This window comes from Mauremys reevesii, linkage group 12 (assembly GCF_016161935.1).
Source record: "Mauremys reevesii isolate NIE-2019 linkage group 12, ASM1616193v1, whole genome shotgun sequence".
NCBI classification, from domain to species: domain Eukaryota; kingdom Metazoa; phylum Chordata; order Testudines; family Geoemydidae; genus Mauremys; species Mauremys reevesii.
Window position 1 is genome coordinate 17,543,895 of NC_052634.1, and position 21,779 is coordinate 17,565,673.

Below are 21,779 nucleotides of genomic sequence, written 5' to 3' on the forward strand. Positions count from 1 at the left end.
GTTTATATACTCATGTGCTCCATGAGGAGGGCAAACTATGGGCACATGGGTCGCATCAATGGCCCCAGCACAGTTAGGAAACCCCATTCTCTCAAAGCCAGCAATTGCCTCTGGAATAGTTTAAATGCCACCCACCTTGGGGTAACAGCGGAGGCTAACACAGGGAGTTTGCCTGGGAGTTTGCCTGTGGAGAGTGCCCTGAGGCTTTCATCTTGCAGGCTTCTCTGAGTAGTTAGTTCAGCAGCTGAGGAAGCTCTTAGAAGGAAGAAATTATGGAAGGTGAGCGTTCAGCTGTTGTTACCTGCACAGGATGTGCCATGTTTGTCTTTCTTCCACAGGACAGAAGTACGTTTGTCTGTAAAAAGTGTAAGCTGGTCTCCATACTGGAAGAGAAGGTTCGAGGTCTGGAGAAACAAGTATCAACCTTGCGTTGCATAAGAGAAAATGAAGATTTCCTGGACAGACGTTAGGATATGCTTCTACGGGCACAACGTCCTGAAGAATCGGAGCAGGCTGTGCAGAGAGGAGAGAGGGACGGTGAAGAAATCTGGCAGCATGTGACCTCCAGAAGAAGAAAGAGGAGCGTCCATGTGCTAGCAATGCAGATACAGGTGAGCAACCATTTTCATGTTCTCTCCACAGGTACTAATGCGGAGAGTGGACTAGATCATGCATCTGAGGGAAGGGAGCAGAAGGAGACTCCACCAATTGGAAGACATGAGATACACTGTCTTAGGGATGGGGGTTCCACGACCACTGCTCCCAAGAGAAGGAGGCAGATGGTGGTGGTCAGGGAGTCCCTCCTCAGGGGGACTGAGTCATCTATCTGTCACCCCAACCGAGAAAACTGAGAGGTCTGCTGCTTGCCAGGAGCTAGGATTCACGGTGTGATGGAGAGACTGCCGAGACTCATCAAGCCCTCAAATCGCTACCCTTTCCTGCTTCTCCATGTGGGCACCAATGATACTGCCAAGAATGACCTTGAGCAGATCACTGCAGACTACGTGGCTCTGAGAAGATTGATAAAGGAGTTTGAGGCCCAAGTGGTGTTCTTGTCCATCCTTCCTGTGGAAGGAAAAGGCCAGGGTAGAGACTGTTGAATCGTGGAAATCAACAAATGGCTATGCAGGTGGTGTTGGAAGAAAGGCTTTGGATTCTTTGACCATGGAATGGTGTTCCAAGAAGGAGGAGTGCTAGGCAGAGACGGGATCCACATAACAAAGAGAGGGAAGAGCATCTTTGTCTTCATCTTCATCTAACACACTTGGTGGTGGCAGCGATACCGTCCAAGGACAAGGAAGAATTTGTGCCTTGGGGAAGTTTTTACCTAAGCTGGTAGAAATAAGCTTAGGGGGTCTTTCATAGAATATCAGGGTTGGAAGGGACCTCAGAAGGTCATCTAGTCCAACCCCCTGCTCAAAGCAGGACCAATCCCCAGACAGAGTTTTGCCCCAGATCCCTAAATGGCCCCCTCGAGGATTGAACTTCCCCACATCTGTACCCCAGAGTTCAGAGTGGGGAGGGAACCCTGACAACCCAGGTGCAAATCCCAAACCCAGGTTCTTTAGTATGTCCTCACACAAGCTGCTAAGTTATCTGGAGTGGATTTATATTAGCTTTTCAGGGGGGCAGATGGAGGAGGGAGGGCCCAAGTGCTCTGTATGTTTAATAAACTAGGAATTTTTAACTCCCAAGGCTCACTGGGGATGGATTTTTTCAAAACAGCACCTGGAAGCATTCCAGCATCACAGCATCACAGCATTCCCATGGGGAGCCCAATGCCACTCTGAGAGCCCATCAACATAGATGAATTTGGTTTCAGCCTTAGGGTGATGACAATGGAATGTCATCCCTCATCACACTGCCCAGTATCCTTGTTCAGGAAAGTCCAGCTGGAGGTACTTAAAGTCTTCTGTGGTTCCTGAAATCTAACCCCATCAGCAAGCTGGCATCTGCAGTGACTGTCGCTCTGCAAACCACTCAGCCAAGTACCTTGGCGATGTGCTTGTTGGAATTCTGCCACCCATGTCAGGGAGAGTTGGAGTGATCTCCCAGCCTTCTCTGTTTGCTGCTACTTCATCCCTGCCAGAAACAACTTGTCCTGGGAACTCAAACTTCTCAAGCATCAACACATTCTGAAAATGTTACCAGAGCATATCCAGAAATTGCATTTAATCCAGGTTTATTTGCTGAAGGGAGGAAACACCCTTCAGCAAATAAAGTTATGAAAATGTTTTTTTAAAATGGGTAGACAACTGAATAGGCTCTCGTAAGCACACACACAGCTGGGTTTAGCAGAGGCCAAAGGAAACCTTTGGTTAAAATAATGGCAGCAAATCACTGAAATAAATGTCACCAACTCAAGGAAATTTCCTCTTCAAGCTATTAAGTGTATGAGTCACATTGGTTCCAGTACCTACCCCTTAGATCTGACTCCTATTAACCTCTATCCTTTCTAGGACAGGCCGCGCTTCCTTATTGCCTAACCAGTGCTTACTCCATAACGAGACTTTGCCCCTTGTCCTGTGGGTTAGTTAGATTCCTTAATAAGCTTTTATGACAATCCTTATCAAAAGCTTTTTGGAAACCCAAGTAAATTATGGATGAGGTCACATTCAGCTACTACTTAATTATTCTTTTCAAAGAGTAGCAGGTTAGAGATTTCCCCTGCTGTTTTGAGCCTGACAGTTTTTACTTATCTGAGTGTTCTTCTTATCTGTCAGCAACAACCTCTGAGGGTGTCTGTGATTGTCACACACACTTGAATGTGCTGAGGCATGAGACAGTGGAGTGCTTTAGCACACCCAGGGTGTGCACTATAGTCATTGACACTCACCCCCAGCATGTTCTATTGCACTTGTGTTTTGTTTTGTTCTTTTTGAGGAGGGGGGTAGGGTGTGTGTGTGTGTGTGTGGGGGGGTGTTACATGGGAACTTTAGGAATATAGGATTTGCCAGACCTGATAAGGTCATAGGTCCCATGTCCTGGCCTACAGAGGCCAGTACCAGATGCTTCAGAGATAGGTGTAAAACCTTCATAATGGACAATTATGCAATAAAATGCCTACCTGGGATGTTTCTTTCTTATCCCTAAGCAGTCAGTGATTGGCGTATTCACCGCAGTGTTCAGACATTCTGTCCTTTTGACTGTTGATGTTCCCACTGGCCATCTAAAAGTCCAATTCTTTTCTGAATCCTGATAAGCTTTCATCCTCAACTACATAGAATCATAGAATATAGGGTTGGAAGGGACCTCAAGAGGTCATCTAAGGGCCAATCCCCAACTAAATCATCCCAGCCAGGGCGTTGTCAAGCCTGACATTAAATACCGATAAGGAAGGAGATTCCACCACCTCTCTAGATAACCCATTCCAGTGCTTTACCATCCTCCTAGTGAAAAAGTTTTTCCTAATATCCAACCTAAACCTCCCCCACTGCAACTTGAGACTATTACTCCTTGTTCTGTCATCTGAGAACAGTCTAGATCAGGGGTAGGCAACCTATGGCATGCGTGCCGAAGGTGGCACGCAAGCTGATTTTCAGTGGCACTCACACTGCCCAGGTCCTGGCCACCGGTCCAGGGGCCTCTGCATTTTAATTTAATTTTAAATGAAGCTTCTTAAACTTTTAAAAACCTTATAAATTTTACATACAACAATATTTTACTTATATATTATAGACTTATAGAAAGTGACCCTCTAAAAACGTTAAAATGTATTACTGGCACGCAAAACCTTAAATAAGAGTGAATAAATGAAGACTCAGCACACCACTTCTGAAAGGTTGCCAACCCCTGGTCTAGATCCATCCTCTTTGGAACCTCCTTTCAGGTAGTTGAAAGCAGCTAAAAAATCCCCCCTCATTCTTCTCTTCTGCAGGCTAAACAATCCCAGTTCCCTCAGCCTCTCCTCATAAGTCATGTGCTCCAGCCCCCTAAGCATTTTTGTTGCCCTCTGCTGGACTCTTTCCAATTTTTCCACATCCTTCTTGTAGTGTGGGGCCCAAAACTAGACATGGTACTCCAGATGAGGCCTCACCAATGTCGAATAGAGGGAAATGATCACATCCCTCAATCTGCTGGCAATGCTCCTATTTATACAGCCCAAAATGCCATTACCCTTCTTGGCAACAAGGGCACAGTGTCAACTCATATCCAGCTTCACGTCCACTGTAACCCCTAGGTCAATTTCTGCAGAACTGCTGCCTAGCCATTCGGTCCCTAGTCTGTAGCAGTGCATGGGATTATTCCGTCCTAAGTGCAGGACTCTGCACTTGTCCTTGTTGCACCTCATCAGATGTCTTTTGGTCCAATCCTTTAATTTGTCTAGGTCCCTCTGTATCCTATCCCTACCCTCCAGCATATCTATCACTCCTCCCAGTTTAGTGTCATCTGCAAACTTGCAGAGGGTGCAGTCCACGGCATCCTCCAGATCATTAATGAAGATATTGAACAAAACCGGCCCCAGGACAACCCTTGGGGCACTCCACTTGATACTGGCTGCCAACTAGACATGGAGCGACTGATCACTACCTGTTGAGCCCAACCATCTAGCCAGCTTTCTATCCACCTTATAGTCCATTCATCGGGCCCATACTTCTTTAACTTCCCAGCAAGAACACTGTTGGAGACTGTATCAAAAGCTTTGATAAAGTCAAAGAATAACACATCCACTGCTTTCTCCTCATCCTTCTTGTTACTCTTAACATCTCTTTCTAGCTGCAACTCCAAGTGTGATTTGGCCTTCCTGATTTCACTCTTGCATGCCTGAGCAATATTTTTATACCCCTCCCTGGTCATTTGTCTAATCTTCCACTTCTTGTAAGCTTCCTTTTTGTGTTTAAGATTAGCAAGGATTTCTCTGTTAAGCCAAGCTGGTCGCCTGCCATATTTAGTATTCTTACTACACATCGGGATGGTTTGTTCCTGCGACCTCAATAAGGCTTCTTTAAAACACAGCCAGCTGTCCTGGACTTCTTTCCCCCTCATGTTATTCTCCCAGGGGATCCTGCCCATCAGTTCCCTGAGGGAGTCAAAGTCTGCTTTTCTGAAGTCCAGGGTCCATATTCTGCTGCTCTCCTTTCTTCCTTGTGTCAGGATCTTGAACTCCACCATCTCATGGTCACTGCCTCCCAGGTTCCCATCCACTTTTTTCCCTCTACTAATTCTTCTTGGTTTGTGAGCAGCAAGTCAAGAAGAGCTCTGCCCTTGGTTGGTTCCTCCAGCACTTGCACCAGGAAATTGTCCCCTACACTTTCCAAAAACTTCCTAGATTGTCTGTGCACTGCTGTATTGCTCTCCCAGCAGATATCGGGATGATTGAAGTCTCCCATGAGAACCAGGGCCTGTGATCTAGTAACTTCTGTTAGTTGCCAGAAGAAAGCCTCGTCCACCTCATCCCCCTGGTCTGGTGGTCTATAGCAGACTCCCACCACAACATCACCCTTGTTGCTCACACTTCTAAACTTAATCCAGAGACTCTCAGGTTTTTCTGCAGTTTCATATCAGAGCTCTGAGCAGTCATACTGGTCTCTTACATATAATGCAACTCCTCCACCTTTTCTGCCCTGCCTGTCCTTCCTGAACAGTTTATATCCATCCATGACAGTGCTCCAGTCATGCGATTTATCCCACCAGGTCTGTTATTCTAATCACATCATAATTCCTTGACTGTGCCAGGACTTCCAGTTCTCCCTGCTTGTTTCCTAGGTTTCTTGCATTTGTGTATAGGCACTTAAGATAACTTGCTGATCGTCCTGCTTTCTCAGTATGAGGCAAGAGTCCTCCCCTCTTGCGCTTTCCTGCTCGTGCTTCCTCCTGGTATCCCACTTCCCCACTTACCTCAGGGCTTTGGTCTCCTTCTCCTGGTGGACCTAGTTCAAAGCCCTCCTCACTAGGTTAGCCAGCCTGCTTGCAAAGATGCTCTTCCCTCTCTTTGTTAGGTGGAGCCCATCTCTGCCTAGCACTCTTGGAGTAGGGAGTTCCACTGGTTAATGGTGCATGGTGTGAAACAGAAAATATGTTGTAAATATGCTGCCTTCCACTGCCATTGCACAGACCGTTGCTGCTGGGTTATGGAAAAGGTAAACAAGAACCCTCTTTTTATCACAGTCACAGATGCCCAGGCCAGAAGGGACCAGTGTGATCATCTAGTCTGACCCCCTGTATAGCACCTGCCAGGCGGTCTCACCCAGATATAGTCTTCTCTACAACATCCATTATTAAGTACCTCTATCATGAGCCTCAGAAATAAAGACAATAAGGTTAAATCCTTTGCCCCAGTAGATGACAGGCTGTTGCAGGCACAGGTCCCAGAGGCTACTGATATCCCCATGCTGACCCACCAAGGGGATTTGTCAGGCCAGGTCCAGATAGGCCAGCTGGCAAGACACAGACGCACAGGGGAGCTGGTGCTTTATCTGAAATGTTGCGGGGAGGATATGTGTGAGTAGCCTGGCCAGGAGGAAGGCAATGGGAAGGGCAGAAAGTGCAGTTCCCACCAGTGACCCACAGATTGGGACTGCCTAGCTGGAAGGGGCATTTTAAGACGGGCAATGTTGGGTGGGAGGATTCAGCTGGTGAATGAAGGTGGTTTGTTGGGTAAGGAAGCTCTCACATTTGACAGCTGTGAGAGATAACAGCGACCCTGCCTCAGTTGAGGCGAAGAAGTCCTCGTGTAGACACAGGGCAAACCTTACTCCTATTGAAGGTGTAGAATGTAGAAGACCTCAAACATTTGTGCCTCAGCTGGACAGAGCCTATGCCAATTTGACCAGTCTGCCGTGTTTACACCAGACTTGTAGACAGGTTTCAAAGTGGTAGCCATGTTAGGCTGAATCAGCAAAAGGAATGAGGAGTACTTGTGGCACCTTAAAGACTAACAAATTTATCTGGGCATAAGCTTTCGTGGGCTAAAACCCACTTCATCAGATGCATGGAGTGGAAAATACAGTAGGAAGATATATACAGAGAACATGAAAAGATGGGGGTTGTCATACCAACTCTAACAAGACAAATCGATTAATGTGGGTTATCAGTAGGAGAAAAAATACTTTTGTAGTGATAATCAGGATGGCTCATTTCAAACAGTTGACAAGAAGGTGTGAGTAACAGTAGGGGGGAAAATTAGCATGGGGAAATAGTTTTTAGTTTAAAGGTAATAATTGGAGATATACCAATCTCCTAGAACTGGAAGGGACCTCGAAAGGTCATCAAGTCCAGCCCCCTGCCTTCACTAGCAGGACCAATTTTTGCCCCCATCCCCTAGTGCCCCTCCCAATTGATTGAACAACCCACTGTTGTAGACCAATCCACTCTCAGACTTTATTCAAGCCTAATTAATTAATTAATTAAGCAAGCCTAATTGTAGAGTGTTAGTTCGCACATGCTAGCAAGACATCTTTCTAGCCTAGACAAGGATGTGGAACAGCCTGGCGCCCCTGGCTCTGGTCTCCTGCAGACATCCCAGGATCTATGAAGCTTGGGACCCAGACCCACAGCCTGCTCTGTGGAGGATTACCTCATTCCACTGCCACCCCTCCCCACACATGCCTGAAATCACACAGTGGGTCAGTGGCAGAACTGGGTCCACACCACAGGTGTCCTGAGACCTAGTCCGGTGCCCTCTCCAGGGGACAATATTGTGTGTCAACAAGGACATTGTTGTGAGTGGTTTATTTATTTGTCTCTTTCAGGGGCCCTACTCCCCTCCCCATTCTGTGAGGCTCCCCATGGATATGATCTTGGCCCTTTGCTCTTCCTACAGCATATCCTGGCTCTGGGTGACCTCATCGGCCGTTGGGGCTCCAGCTCTCACCTCTGTGCTGATGATTCACAAATCTCTCTTTCCATCCAATCCCATATTTCACTTTACCTCTCAAACATCTCCTCTTGCAGGCCTTGTCACCACCTTACACAGACAATGGCTAACTTTTCTTTCCTCCTGAACCTTCTCCTTTTTCTTCCTTCTACAGCGTTAGATCGATTTAACCTGCACCCGTCCATATGACAAAGCCATTTTTGTCGACTTAAAGGGCTCTTAAAATCGATTTCTGTACTCCTCCCCAACAAGGGGATTAGCACTGAAATCGACCCTGCTAGGTCGAATTTGGGGTAGTGTGGACACAATTCGACGGTATTTGCCTCCAGGAGCTATTCCAGAGTGCTCCATTGTGACTGCTCTGGACAACACTATCAACTCAGAAGCACTGGCCAGGTAGACAGGAAAAGCCCTGCAAACTTTTGAATTTCATTTCCTGTTTGGCCAGCATAGCAAGCTGATCAGCACAAGTGACCATGCAGAGCTCATCAGCACAGGTGACCATGGAGTCCCAGAATCGCAAAAGAGCTCCAGCATGGACTGAATGGAAGGTACTGCATCTGATCGCTGTATGGGGAGATGAATCCGTGCTATCTAAACTCCGTTCCAAAAGACAAAATGCTGGAATATTTGAAAAAATCTCCAAGGGCATGAAGGACAGAGGTTATAACAAGGACCCACAGCAGTGCCGCGTGACGCAGGGGGCATTGCCAGCAGATCGAGGGATGTGATCATTCCCCTCTATTCGACATTGGTGAGGCCTCATCTGGAGTACTGTGTCCAGTTTTGGACCCCACACTACAAGAAGGATGTGGAAAAATTGGAAAGAGTCCAGTGGAGGGCAACAAAAATGATTAGGGGCTGGAGCACATGACTTATGAGGAGAGGCTGAGGGAACTGGGATTGTTTAGCCTGCAGAAGAGAAGAATGAGGGAGGATTTGATAGCTGCTTTCAACTACTTGAAAGGGGGTTCCAAAGAGGATGGATCTAGACTGTTCTCAGTGGTACCTGATGACAGAACAAGGAGTAATGGTCTCAAGTTGTGTGGGGGAGATTTAGGTTGGATATTAGGAAAAACTTTTTCACTCAGAGAGTGGTGAAGTACTGGAATGGGTTACCTAGGGAGGTGGTGGAATCTCCTTCCTTAGAGGTATTTAAGGTCAGGGTAGACAAAGCCCTGGCTGGGATGATTTAGTTGGGAATTGGTCCTGCTTTGAGCAGGGGGTGGGACTAGATGACCTCCTGAGGTCCCTTCCAACCCTGATATTCTATGATTCTATGATTCTATGATAAGCCTACTAAAGAACCAGAGAAGCAAACGGCCGCTCCGGGTCAGAGCCCCAGACATGCCACTTCTATGATGTACTGCATGCCATTCTAGGGGGTGCCCCTACAACTACCCCACCCCTGTGCTTCCCTCCTCCCCCACCCCTCCCAGGCTACCTTGTCAGTTATCCCCCCATTTGTGTGATGAATTAATAAAGAATGCATGAATTTGAAACAATGACTTTATTGCCTCTGCAAGCGAAGCTCAAAGTGGGGAGTGGAGGGCGATTGGCTTACAGAGAAGTAGAGTGAACCAAGGGGGTGGGTTTTCATTAAGGAGAAGCAAACAGAACTTTCACACCGTAGCCTGGCCAGTCATGAAACCGGTTTTCAAAGCTTCTCTGATGCACAGCACACCCTGCTGTGCTCTTCTAACTGCCCTGGTGTCTGGCTGCACATAATCAGCAGCCAGGCGATTTGCCTAGACCTTCCACCCCGCCATAAATGTCTCCCCCTTACTCTCACAGATATTGTAGAGCACACAGCAAGCGGTAATAACGATGGGAATATTGGTTTCACTGAGGTCTAACCGAGTCAGTAAACTGTGCCAGCGAGCTTTTAAACATCCAAAGGCACATTCTATCACCATTATGCACTTGCTCAGCCTATAGTTGAACTGCTCATTACTATGGTCCAGGCTTCATGAGCCATGGACGCAAGGGGTAGGCTGGGGTAGGTGCGACCACGCGGTGCTGCCGACTGGAAGAGCAGCCTGAGCAGAAGCCTCCAGCTGGCATGATATTCCAGGCAAGACTGAATCTCCATTAGACGAAACTTAAAGAAGAGAATGACCTAGAGTCATTCCCATTTTTGTCCAGGCACCCGCGACCAACCTAACCAAGGTCAGCCAGGAGCACCTATGGATGATGATGATGGCTAGCAGTTGTACTGTACCGTCTGCCATCTGCAAGGCAAGGCAAGGGGATGCTGCTGTGTGGCACTGCAGTACCACATCTGCCAGCAGCACCAGGAGACATATGGTGGCAGTGAGCTGAGCGGACTCCGTGCTTGCCGTGGTGTGTCGTCTGCACGAGTAACCCAGGAAAAAAGGTGAGAAATGATTTTTTGCCATTGCTTTCACAGAGGGAGGGAGTGAGGGAGGCCTGACGACATGTACCCAGAATCACCCGTGACAATGTTTTTCCCCCATCAGGCATTGGGAGCTCAACCCAGAATTCCAATGGGTGGCAGAGACTGCGGGAACTGTGGGATAGCTACCCCAGTGCAACGCTCCAAAAGTCGACGCTAGCCTGGTACTGTGGACGCACATCGTCGACTTAATGCGCTTAGTGGGGACACACACAACTGACTGTATCAAATCGATTTCTAAAAAATTGACTTCTATTAAATCAACCTAATTTCGTAGTGTAGACATACCCAGCTGACAGAGGGAATGGAAGGTTATAAGACGGCAGGAACTGATCTCTTTGGGTCATCATGGGCCAGCTTAAGATGAGGGAAGCTGATGCAGGACCCTGCTTCCTTGAACACAGATGGTTCCCAAGGACTCCTAAGGAATGGTAAGCTAAAGTGAGGAGCACTCTGCACAGGTCGTCTGTTGTTTTCTATATGGTCTGTACCCACTATGTAGTTCTTGAGTGATTAAGCAAAGCGTAATAATGAGTCAGACTCCGTGCAAAGTGTCTGTGTGTTATATGCTACACCTGCCATGTGGCCCTTTGAAGCAGTAACCCAGCAGGCTCACCCCTTCAGTGGGACTATGGGAAAGGTCAGGGGCGGCTCCAGGAATCCCGCCGCCCCAAGCAGGGCGGCGCGCCGCAGGGCGCGTTCTGGCGGTCGCCGGGTCGGTCCCGGGGGACCTCCTGCCTCTGCGCTGCCTGCCCTGCGGAGGTTCTGTTGGTCCCGCGGTGGGGGTGGAGCATGCGCTGCCATGCGGGAGGTCCACCGAGCGAGCTGACTGACCAGCCAACCCGCAGGCATGACTGCGAAAGGTCCCACCCCCTGCCCCTGCCCTGCCGGCAATGCCGCACCGGCGGCGCGCTGGGAGCCTGAGCCGGCCCCTGGGAAAGGTGTGTTCAGAGATGAAAATAAGCCGATCCGGTCCGGCATACCAGCAAGAGCCAGTGCGCCGTGCCGGACTGGACCGGCTTCTGCGGAGGTGATTTAAAGGGCCCGGTGCTCCTGCCGCTACGGGGAGCCCCAGGCCCTTTAAATCCCAGCCGGAGCTCCGGCAGCCGGGCTCAGGCAGGGATTTAAAGGGCCTGGTGCTCCTGCCACTGTGGATCACCACTGGAGCTTCGGCAGCTGGGCTCAGGCGGGGATTTAAAGGGCCCGGCGCTCCATGGTGGCCAGAGCCTCAGGCCCTTTAATTCGCCCCTGAGCTCCAGGGCTCCCAGCCGCCTCTGCAGCTGGTAGCTCCGGAGTGATTTAAAGGCCTTTAAATCTTGAAAGGCCCCGCCTCTTCTGGTTGAGGCCTTGCCCTCGCTCAGGACTCCGGCGTACCGGTAAATCCTTTAAGTTACTTTCACCCCTGGGTGTGTTTAAGATATGGGGGTATCTCAGGGGTCAGCATTGGTCTTGGAGTGCTGCAGGGCTCCTGTTCCATGAAGCGGTAACAGACTGAGAGTTAATGCCCAGGAAATGGGGAAGGAACCAGTGCTGCAGCCTGCTGACACCCTGGGAAGCTGAGAGTCCACGGGGAGAATCACTGACTTGATCCCTCATTGGAGTCCGCAGGCTGCCAGCAGGGGGAGCCTGACTGGCTCTGTGTGACAGTGGGCGATGTCATGTTCGTTTCCCTCTTTCCTCCAGAACTTTAACACGTGGTGTCCATGAGGTTAATGTGATAGGCAATAACGAGTAAGAGCAAACCAGCTGCTCGAACACTCTAGTCACTGTCCCACACAACTCAACCTGGCTAGAGTCCTTTGGGCCAGCATTGCACAAAGGCATTGAGGAGCCAGTGGTGCAGAGCCATAAATCATTACACGTCTGCACGAACTTTCAATCATCTGTGATAGCAAAATTCTCAAAAATCACACGCAGGTCAAATAACCAGGCTGGGCCCTTAGCCATGTGCCCTGAGGAACAGAAGTCTCAGGTCAGATCTATACTACAGAGCTAGGTTGACGTAAGGCAGCTTATGTGGACTAACTATGTATGCATACACATTACAGTGTTCCTCCCGCCACTGTAACTCACTCGCTGTGCTGACCTAATAGGTCCATCTCTGCAAAAGGCATAAGGCTTAGGTCGATGTAGTTTGGGGAACACAGTGTCTGAATAGACACTGCATTACTTGCATCACCTGTTGGCTGTCCGTGTTAAAATGTGTTTCGAAACTACAGGAGAAAGTCCCTGGTGATCTGCACAGAAACACTGATCCATAATTTGAGTAGTTGGGCACATGACACAACCTATAAAGAGGGAACATTGTGGCTCTGGAATTTATAGCTGCACTATTATCTTTGGGAGCTATGCACGATGTCTGAGAGGCAGAACTGCATGCTGCTGATAGCTGTGTCTCGGACACTGCCATCAGTGGCTGTTTCATGTGACCCTAGCTCTTTGTACTATCCGAAAACAGGGCTTTTATTTTAAAATGCGTATTGAATTTTAGGCAATACATTCACAAACAGCCAAACCTGAGAGCCATCACTCATAACAGAGTGTGACACCGGGGGGCCAGAAAGAGACGGGACTTGAGCACAGAGATCGGGGAATGATACAGGTTTTTATGCTCCCTTAACAGAATAACCATAAACCAAAGTAACTGAAACAAATATCAAATAGCAGCAGGTTTTAAATAACTATCTCTGCTTACCCGGGTGGTCTCCTCACTACCCACCGTCCAGAGACTCTTGTCGAAAAATCCTTGCCAGGCAGGTCTCTATTGGCATGGGAATTTTATCAAGATTATGTATTAAAAAAACACAGCTGCAAACCTGGAGGCCCCCTGTGATGGAGTGGGAATTTTTCATAATATTTTGTATGTACACCTCTACCCCGATATAACGCTGTCCTCGGGAGCCAAAAAATCTTACCACGTTATAGGTGAAACCGCTTTATATTGTACTTGCTTTGATCCACCGGAGTGCGCAGCCCCGCCCCCCCGGAGCGCTGCTTTACTGCGTTATATCCAAATTCGTGTTAGATCAGGTCGCGTTATATCGGGGTAGAGGTGTATATTGTGCGTGCCTCAGTTTCCCCTATGTGCTACATGGTTAACTAGATGGTGGGAAAAGTTTCTTGGGGCTTGTCTACACTGGCAATTTGCAGCACTGCAACTTTCTCACTCAGTGGGGGTGAAAAACACCTCCCTGAGCGCAGCGAGTTTCAGCGCCGTAAAGCTCCAGTGTAAACAGTGCTCTGGGACTGACCCAGATGGACTATGGTGTAACTATCTGTTCTCTATGTTAACTAAGGACTTTCTATACTGTGTTCCAGACAACTAATAAACCCTCCTGCTTTCACACCGCTGCCTGAGAGCTACTCCAGGTTAAGGAAGTTGGGGGTGCATTGCTCCTTTTGGATCTGCAAGTCTCCCTCAGGTTTCCAACTCAGGTGGACTCCCTGCAGGGAGCTCACAGCATCAGGCAGGAGTGCTGAAGGCCCCGAGGTTCAGTCTAAGGAGGCAGTAAAGCCAAGTGATTTACCCTAGTGACAGAGTGTGACCCTAAGGGGGCTAACAGACTGAAGGGATTCTCCCAGGAATGTTCCAGAGCTGTACGAGAGCATCGGACTTGTGGATCTGTGACACCCCCACTGCAGGAAACCTTTCTGTCTTGCCCGGTAGTTTAAATGTGAAGCTCTCCCTTGGCATAGCTTGCTTGCTGAGCAGAGAGCAGCACGCTGTGGAAGGGAGGTAGGGCTGTCACCTATCCTACAGAATCAATCCCTTCTTTCATAGAGTTATAGTCTTTAAGGCCAGAAGGGACCATTGTGACTGTGACAGATATGAAAAAATCGTGGACAAACTTGATTGAATTTAGTACAAGTATCTTTGGAGTTCATTATATTCCAAATGCAAATGTTTATGTACGATTGTGGGATTGTACGTAACGTCTTTTAAGGGATATATTCCAGTTATGCAAGAACTCAGCCTTTTGACGCTTTGCCCTGAAGGGGGGACCCATGTGTGGCTGATAACCTATTCACAGTCCCTTCAAAGAGCTCAACTGGATCAAGGAGGGACTCCCTCATTCATGAGAGTCCTTGTTCTGAGCTGAAGTGCTGATGAACTTGTGAACAAAGGAAAAACCCCTGGGTGGAGTTTGAGGGACTATGATGAACCGACCAAAGCCCTTGTTGGAGAGAGAGGGTGATCTCTGGTGAGTTTAGTAGCATGTGTGTAGGTTTTTTTTATTGTTTTAATATGTTTTCTCTGTAATACTTTATCTTAAGAATAAGCGTGTTTGTTTAGAAAGAGCTGTGTGGTAACTTAACTATAGTAACTACACCGTTTACTATCTCTGAGCTCAAACACAAAGCAGGCCTGCTTAGACAGTCTGATTTTGCTGGACATCTCACATTGTAGGCAGAGCCTTAGTAGTAGGGATCCTTCAGTCTCAAACTGTGACCATCTATTCTGACTTCTTGCATAATACAGGCAAGAGAATTTCAGTCAGTGATTCCAGCATCAAACCCATAACTCCTGGTAGAGCTACAGCAGATCTCTTAGAGCTACAGCCAATCTTGATTTAAAGACCTCAAGTGATGGAGAATCCACTAGGTCTGTTGTTCCAAAGGTTAATTATCCTCACTGTTAAAAATTTGTGCCTTCTTTGTAGCTCGAATGGCCTCTAGCTGTTGCACCTTACTCTGCCTGGTAAATAGTCCTTAACTATCAGAAATCTTCTCCCTGTGTAGGTATCCGTAAACTTGCCTAAAAGAATAATGCAATGCTCAGCTAGTTAGTGCTGGCAGTATTGACTCTTTCTTGTCCCACACTAAGCCGGGTGAGTGAGTGCCAAGAATGTAAGAAAGAAGAAATCTGTTGGAAGCAGCTAATTGTGTTAATTAGCTCAAGGTTCTGCAGCTCCAGATCTGCATGGCCCCACAGCATCTGCTCTGCCCTCTCCGGTGAATGTTAAGGTCCTCAGCAGGGCAGTGACCTAGGATTGACAAACCCAAACGTCCAAAAATCACAGAAGATTTTAATTCAAAATCATGAGATCAAAACAAAACACAGATTTGAGCTCTTTTAATTTGCCTGCTGACTTTTGAGTCTTTTAGCGATCGTAGGGTTTTAAGCTTTTTTCCCCCGCTATGAAGGCTAGACCGTTCCTCTCCTCTAAATGGAGGCCGAGATTATCACATACCCTTTGACTCTAGGAGTTAACGCTGAATAGTGCAAGAGTTGACTCCTAAGCTTCAGTTACAAGGAAAGCAGAAATTCTACCTCTAATTAAATGCACATTCCTCATATAATCACAAGTACAAACATTGGTTTTCTACAGTGTCCCCAGTTCTGCTTTGACTGCTGTGAAAGTGGGAGGTGTTATGTTGCAGTAAAACTGATGTGACTTCAGAACCAGGCTCTGCATTGCCACCTGTTTTATGTATTGGTGCTAGAGGGAATTGCTTTGCTACTGGTGGGGGAAAGCAGCAGCCACTAGGACAGGGGTTCTCAAACTGGGGGTTGAGACCCCTCGGGGGGTCGCGAGATTATTACATGGGGGGTCGCGAGTTGTCATCCTCTACTCCAAACCCCGCTTTGTCTCTAGCATTTATAATGGTGTTAAATATATTTAAACATGTTTGCAATTTATAAGGGGGGGGGGTCGCACTCAGAGACTTGCTATGTGAAAGGAGTCACAGATACAAAACTTTGAGAACCACTGCACTAGGCGCTCCCTCCACCCTCTGACACTTAAACCTGCTTTAGTGCCTGACAGACTATGAGCCAGAGCCCTGAGGTTCTCTACTAAGCTCTGCAGGGTCAGGGCGCTCTCCTCAGGTTCCTGTCAGCCAAGCAAGGGAGGACGGGGTGAGTTTTCATTCCCCTCTGTTCTGCTGCCATGGCAGAGCCCAAGGAAGGAAAATGGGGAGGGGGAGCCTGATTGAACTTGGGTGCTACTAGGTGCCCTCAGTCAGCCTGGTCCGGTCGTTCCCCAGCACTCCCACGCTCGGTGCTGGGCAGCTCTCCTGGGAGCCAGTGCCTTTCGTACCCAGGCTAAGTTGCTCTATGACAAGGTTTTGTTTTCCCCAGAGATAGAGATCCACACAAGAAAGTGGGTTTCTTTCCTTACCTGCTGCAATGGCTAGACTGACCCAGCAGACACTTTCTCTGCATCCCTGAAGGGCTCAGGAAGACATTTCAAGGAGATACTTGTATTTAATATTTTGTTCAGCTCGCAGCCTTGGTTCAGACAAAGTCAACTGGAAACCTCCTCTGCTGTTACAGAAATGGATGGGGGGTAGGTGTGAGTATGTGCAGGGAGAGGGTGGTGCTTGTTTGGGGGTGCAGGAAGGGGTTATCTCTGTGGCCAGGCAGCTGCACTTTCCCCTCCCTTCTGCTGGATCCCAGCCAAGGGACAGAGGCTGGGGGAGCAGGGGCTGGAAGGGGGCAGAATGAGAGGGGGTAGATGAGATTTCTGCTGGTTTTCCTACCCTCCTTGCCCCCCCATTTCAATCCACCAAAGCCTTCTCCCCCCACTTCTCCCTTAGGTTCTCTCCACCCACACACCCTCTTGCCCATGGCTCTCCCAACCCTTCACCAGCCTCTCCTGCCCTGCTCTCCCAAAAGAAACCCTGGGGCGGGGAGGGAATGAATGGCTGGTGCTCACCTGTGAGAAATGCCACATACAAATGTGGCCGTTCTCTGTGAGGAATGGAGGGAAGTGTGTGTGTGAGGGGGTGCAGGATACTCCCTGGCAGGCAAAGCCAGTGTATGGGGGTAGGGTCTGGCATAGGGGGAAAGTAGCTAAATATGGGGGCTGAGAAGTTTGGGGGTGGGGAGTGTCTGGAGATGGAGATGTGGGTGTATGGAGAGTGTGTGTAATGAAAGCAGCAGAAGGATGTGTGAGGATGGCAAGGCTGGGGGGAGTATGAGGAGGGAGGGAGTGGGGGTGGGGCTGGGGCAGGAGGTCTGTGGAGAGGAACAGGGTGCAGGGCTGTATGTGCTTGGGGATACAGGCAGGGCTGTATAAGGTTGGTAGGTGTATGGGGAGACATGGGGTGGGACGTGTGTTAGGATGGGGTGGGGGTGCATGGAGAGGGAAGGTTTGTGGGGATAGGGGCAGGGTTTGTATGGGGAGGGAGGATTGTAGGGCTATACGTATGGAGTGGAGAGAGGTGGCGAGATGCATGGCCAAAATGAAATGTAAAAGATGGGAAATTTAAAACCAATTGAAATAAATACTTTTTCACACAATGTGTGATTAAACTGTGGAACTTGCTGCCACCTGATGTTGTTGTGGCCAATAATTTAGCAAGATTCAAAAGGCATTTGGTATTTATACGGATAACAGGGATAGAGATGGGTGGGGAGGGGGGCATGTGGGGGGAGGAGCAGGGAGAGGGCAGGGGTGCACAGGGAGGGGATAGAGTCAGGAGGGGTGCATGGCAGATGGGAGGAGGGGTGCATGGGGAGGGGATAGAGGTGGGAGGAGGGACACACGATGGATGGGGTGCGAACAGGATAGAGGTGGGAAGGGCAGGGGCTCCGGGAGGAGGACAGAGGTGGGAGGAGGGGACACAGGAGGAGGGGATAGAGACAGGAGGGGTGCACGGTGGTTGGGAGGTGGGGGGCGCGAGGGCAAGGAGAGGGCAGGGGCGCACGGAGATGGGGATAGAGGCAGGATGGGCGCACAGCAGATGGGAGGAGGGGGTGCACGGGGAGGGGATGTGACTAGATGGGCACACGCAGATGGGAGGAGGGGGATGCATGGGGAGGGGGATGTGGGGCGTGAGGGGGATAGTGTCGGGAGAGGCAGGGAGGGGGTGCATGGGGGGATAGAGGCAGGAGGGACAGGAGAGGGCAGGAAACACATGGGGAGGGGACAGAGATGGGAGGGGTGCAGGTAGGGGAGGAGCAGGAGAGGGCAGGGGCGATGGCAGAGGAGAAGGGGTGCATGGAGGGGGCACAAGGTGGATAGAGGCGGGAAGGGAGGGGCAGGGAGAGGGCAGGGGGCACACAGGGAGGAGGAGAGGGAGGGTGCACGGAGGGGGCAGGGAGGAGAGGAGGGTGCACGGAGGGGCGACGGGGATAGCGGCAGGAGGGGAGGGGCAGGGTGCACAGCAGAGGAGAGGAGAGGAGGGTGCATGGAGGGGATAGAAGGGAGGAGAGGGACAGGAGAGGGCAGGGGCGCACAGTGGAGGAGACGGAGGGGCGAGGGGATAGAGGTGGGAGGAGGGGACAGGTTGGGGAGGGGCAGAGAGAGGCAGGGGGCACACGGGGAGGGGAGGAGAGGAGGGTGCATGGAGGGGCACGAGGGGATAGAGGTGGGAGGGGCACAGGTGGGGGAACGGCAGGGAGAAGGCAGGGGGCGCACCGGGAGGGGAGGAGAGGGAGGGTGCACGGAGGGGATAGAAGGGGAGGAGAGGGACAGGGAGAGGGAGGGGGCCACAGTGGAGGAGAGGTAGGGTGCACAGATGGGATGCGAGGCGGATAGAGGTGGGAGGAGGGGCACATGGGGAGGGGCAGAGAGAGGGCAGGGATGCACAGGGAGGGAAGGAGAGGAGGGAGCACAGAGGGGCGGGAGGAGAGGGACAGGGAGAGGGCAGGGGTGCACGGTGGAGGAGAGGGAGGGTGCACAGAGGGGCGCGAGGCGGATGGGGCGGAGGGGCGTATGGGAGGGGAGGAGACGGAGGGTGCATGGAGGGCGCAAGTGGGGAGGGGCAGGGAGAGGCAGGGGCGCACGGTGGAGGAGAGGGAGGGTGTACGGAGGGGCGCGAGGGGATAGAGGTGGGAGGGGAGGGTTCAGGAGTGCACAGGGAGAGGAGAAAAGAGAGGGTGCATGGAGGGGCATGAGGGGATACAGGAGGGAGGGAGGGGCAGATGGGGAGGAACAGGGAGAGGGCAGGGGCGCACGGAGAGGGAAGGAGAGGAAGGGTGCATGGAGGGGGCGTGAGGAGGATAGAGGCGGGAGGGGAGGGGGTGGGGGCGCTCAGCAGAGGAGAGGGAGGGTTCCTGGAGGGGGCGGGAGGGGATAGAGATGGGAGGGGAGGGGCAGGAGAGGGCAGGGGCGCACGGGGAGGGGAGGAGAGGAGGGTGCATGGAGGGGGCACGAGGGGATAGAGGCAGGAGGGGCGCAGGTGGGGAGGGGCAGGGAGAGGGAAGGGGGCGCAGGGGGAGGGGAGGAGAGGAGGGTGCACAGAGGGGGCACAGGTGGGGTGAGAGGCAGGGGGCACGGGGAGGAGGAGGAGGGAGAGTGCACGGAGGGGCGCATGGGGATAGAGGCGGGAGGGGAGGGGCAGGGGCACATGGCAGAGGAGAGGAGGGTGCACGGAGGAGGATAGAGGCGGGAGGAGAGGGACAGGGAGGGGCAGGGGCGCATGGTGGAGGAGACGGAGGGTGCATGGAGGGGGCGAACGGGGACAGAGGCGGGAGGGGAGGGGCAGGGGCACACGGCAGAGGAGAGGAGGGTGCAGAGGGGATAGAGGCGGGAGGGGCAGGGGCGCACGGCGGAGGGGGCGGCAGGGGCGCACGGCGGAGGAGAGGAGGGAGCAGAGGAGGATAGAGGCAGGAGGGGAGGGGCAGGGGGCGCACGGCGCAGGAGAGGGGAAGGAAGGGGCGGGAGGGGAGGGGCAGGGGGCGCACGGGGAGGAGAGGAGGGAGCACGGAGGGAGCACGGAGGGGGATAGCGGCGGGAGGGGAGGGGCAGCGGGCGGGCGCACGGCGGATGGGGGCGGGGAGGAGCGCGGAGCCCCGGCCCCCGCACAGCGCCAGGCGGGCGCAGGATGGGAGTCGGGACGCAGGAGGCGGGTCCGATCCAGCCCCGGCGCGGCCGCAGCATGTGACCGGCGGGGCGGGGAACGGGGCTGACCCAGCGGCATGTGCCCGGCTGCCGGGCTCCAGCGGGGCATTTAAATGGCAGCGCCCGCCGGGGCTGCAGCAGAGCTCGCTCCTCTCCGCGCCCGGCAGTATGAGATCCTCGCTGGCTCCCGGGATCCGCCTCATCCGGGCTCTGCCCCGGGACAGCTGGTAAGCTCGGGGACCGGCCCGCTGCAGGGGCACCAGCGGCGCTGCGATGCCGACAGGCCCGTGGGGGCTCCGCCGGGCGAGCGAGGCTGGTCCTTCCGCCGAGGCCTCGTAGCTAGGAGCCCGGAGCCACGGGGATGGACCGCTTCATCCCTGCCCCCAAACCCCAAGTGGTGGCACTGGCTGTTCCAGGAAGACTGGACTGGGGTGGACTAGCGGGGCGCCACGGAGGGGGCACTGCAGAGCCGGGGGGAGCCCCAGGCTGGACTGGGCGTGGGGGGGGCACTGCAGAGCCGGGGGGAGCCCCGGGCTGGAACGGGCGCGGGGTGGCACTGCAGAGCTGGGGGGAGCCCCAGGCTGGACTGGGCGTGGGGGGGGCACTGCAGAGCCGGGGGGAGCCCCGGGCTGGAACGGGCGCGGGGTGGCACTGCAGAGCTGGGGGGAGCCCCGGGCTGGAACGGGCGCGGGGTGGCACTGCAGAGCTGGGGGGAGCCCCGGGCTGGATCGGGCGCGGGGTGGCACTGCAGAGCTGGGGGGAGCCCCGGGCTGGATCGGGCGCGGGGTGGCACTGCAGAGCTGGGGGGAGCCCCGGGCTGGATCGGGCGCGGGGTGGCACTGCAGAGCCGGGGGGAGCACCGGCTGGAACGGGCGCGGGTGGCACTGCAGAGCTGGGAGCCCCGGCTGGATCGGGCGCGGGTGGCACTGCAGAGCTGGGAGCCCCGGCTGGATCGGGCGCGGGTGGCACTGCAGAGCTGGGGAGCCCGGCTGGATCGGGCGCGGGGTGGCACTGCAGAGCTGGGGGGAGCCCCGGGCTGGAACGGGCGCGGGGTGGCACTGCAGAGCTGGGGGGAGCCCCGGGCTGGAACGGGCGCGGGGTGGCACTGCAGAGCTGGGGGGAGCTCAGGGCTGGAATGGGCGTGGGGTAACACTGCAGAGCTGGGGGGAGCCTAGGGCTGGAATGGGTGCGGGGTAACACTGCAGAGCTGGGGGGAGCCTAGGGCTGGAATGGGTGCAGGGTGGCACTACAGAGCTGAGAGGACCCCAGGGCTGGAATGGGTGCAGGGTGGCACTGGAGAGTTGGGGGTGCGGGGCTGAGCTGGTAGTCATGGTTGGTTTGTTTGGTTTGGTTTTTTTGCGGGCAGATGTGCGGGTGAAGGAGCGCTCCCGGCTCTTGAGTTTATTGCATCTGTCACAAACTCCAGGCCCTGTCCCATGCACCAGCTTTCTGGCATCTGATACTTTGTCACTGAAACAAGGAGCTCACCCAGATCAATCTGTAGCTAGAAAGTGCCTAGGGTGGTTATTTTGTCATTTGTGGACTTTCTCCTCCTACTCAGTTGGCACCTGCTCTATTTCATGCTGAGCAATGCATTTCCCCAACTCTATGCCAGTTCCTGCTGCAAGTTGCTGTGCAACTTGCTGGTGCATCTCTGTGGACCAACAGTAAGTTTATTTAGGGCATGTCTACATTCAGGAGAGTTAATCCAAATTAACATAGGCCCGGTGTACACTAAAAAGTTAGGTCAACCCAC

General features: G+C 52.5%; 1 protein-coding gene across 2 annotated transcripts in view; it reads left to right on the plus strand.

The window, feature by feature from the left end:
- The first annotated feature begins 19,995 nt into the window (after window positions 1-19,995).
- Window positions 19,996-21,779, plus strand: part of SLC37A2 (solute carrier family 37 member 2) — a 60,855-nt gene continuing 59,071 nt past the window's right edge. For both annotated transcript variants that reach the window (XR_005586791.1, XM_039496744.1), the window contains exon 1: window positions 19,996-20,250. Coding sequence is in view for 1 of the 2 variants with exons in the window: in XM_039496744.1 (XP_039352678.1) it covers window positions 20,192-20,250 (59 nt within the window). In the remaining variant the exon portion in view is untranslated. The remainder of the gene's footprint in view (window positions 20,251-21,779) is intronic.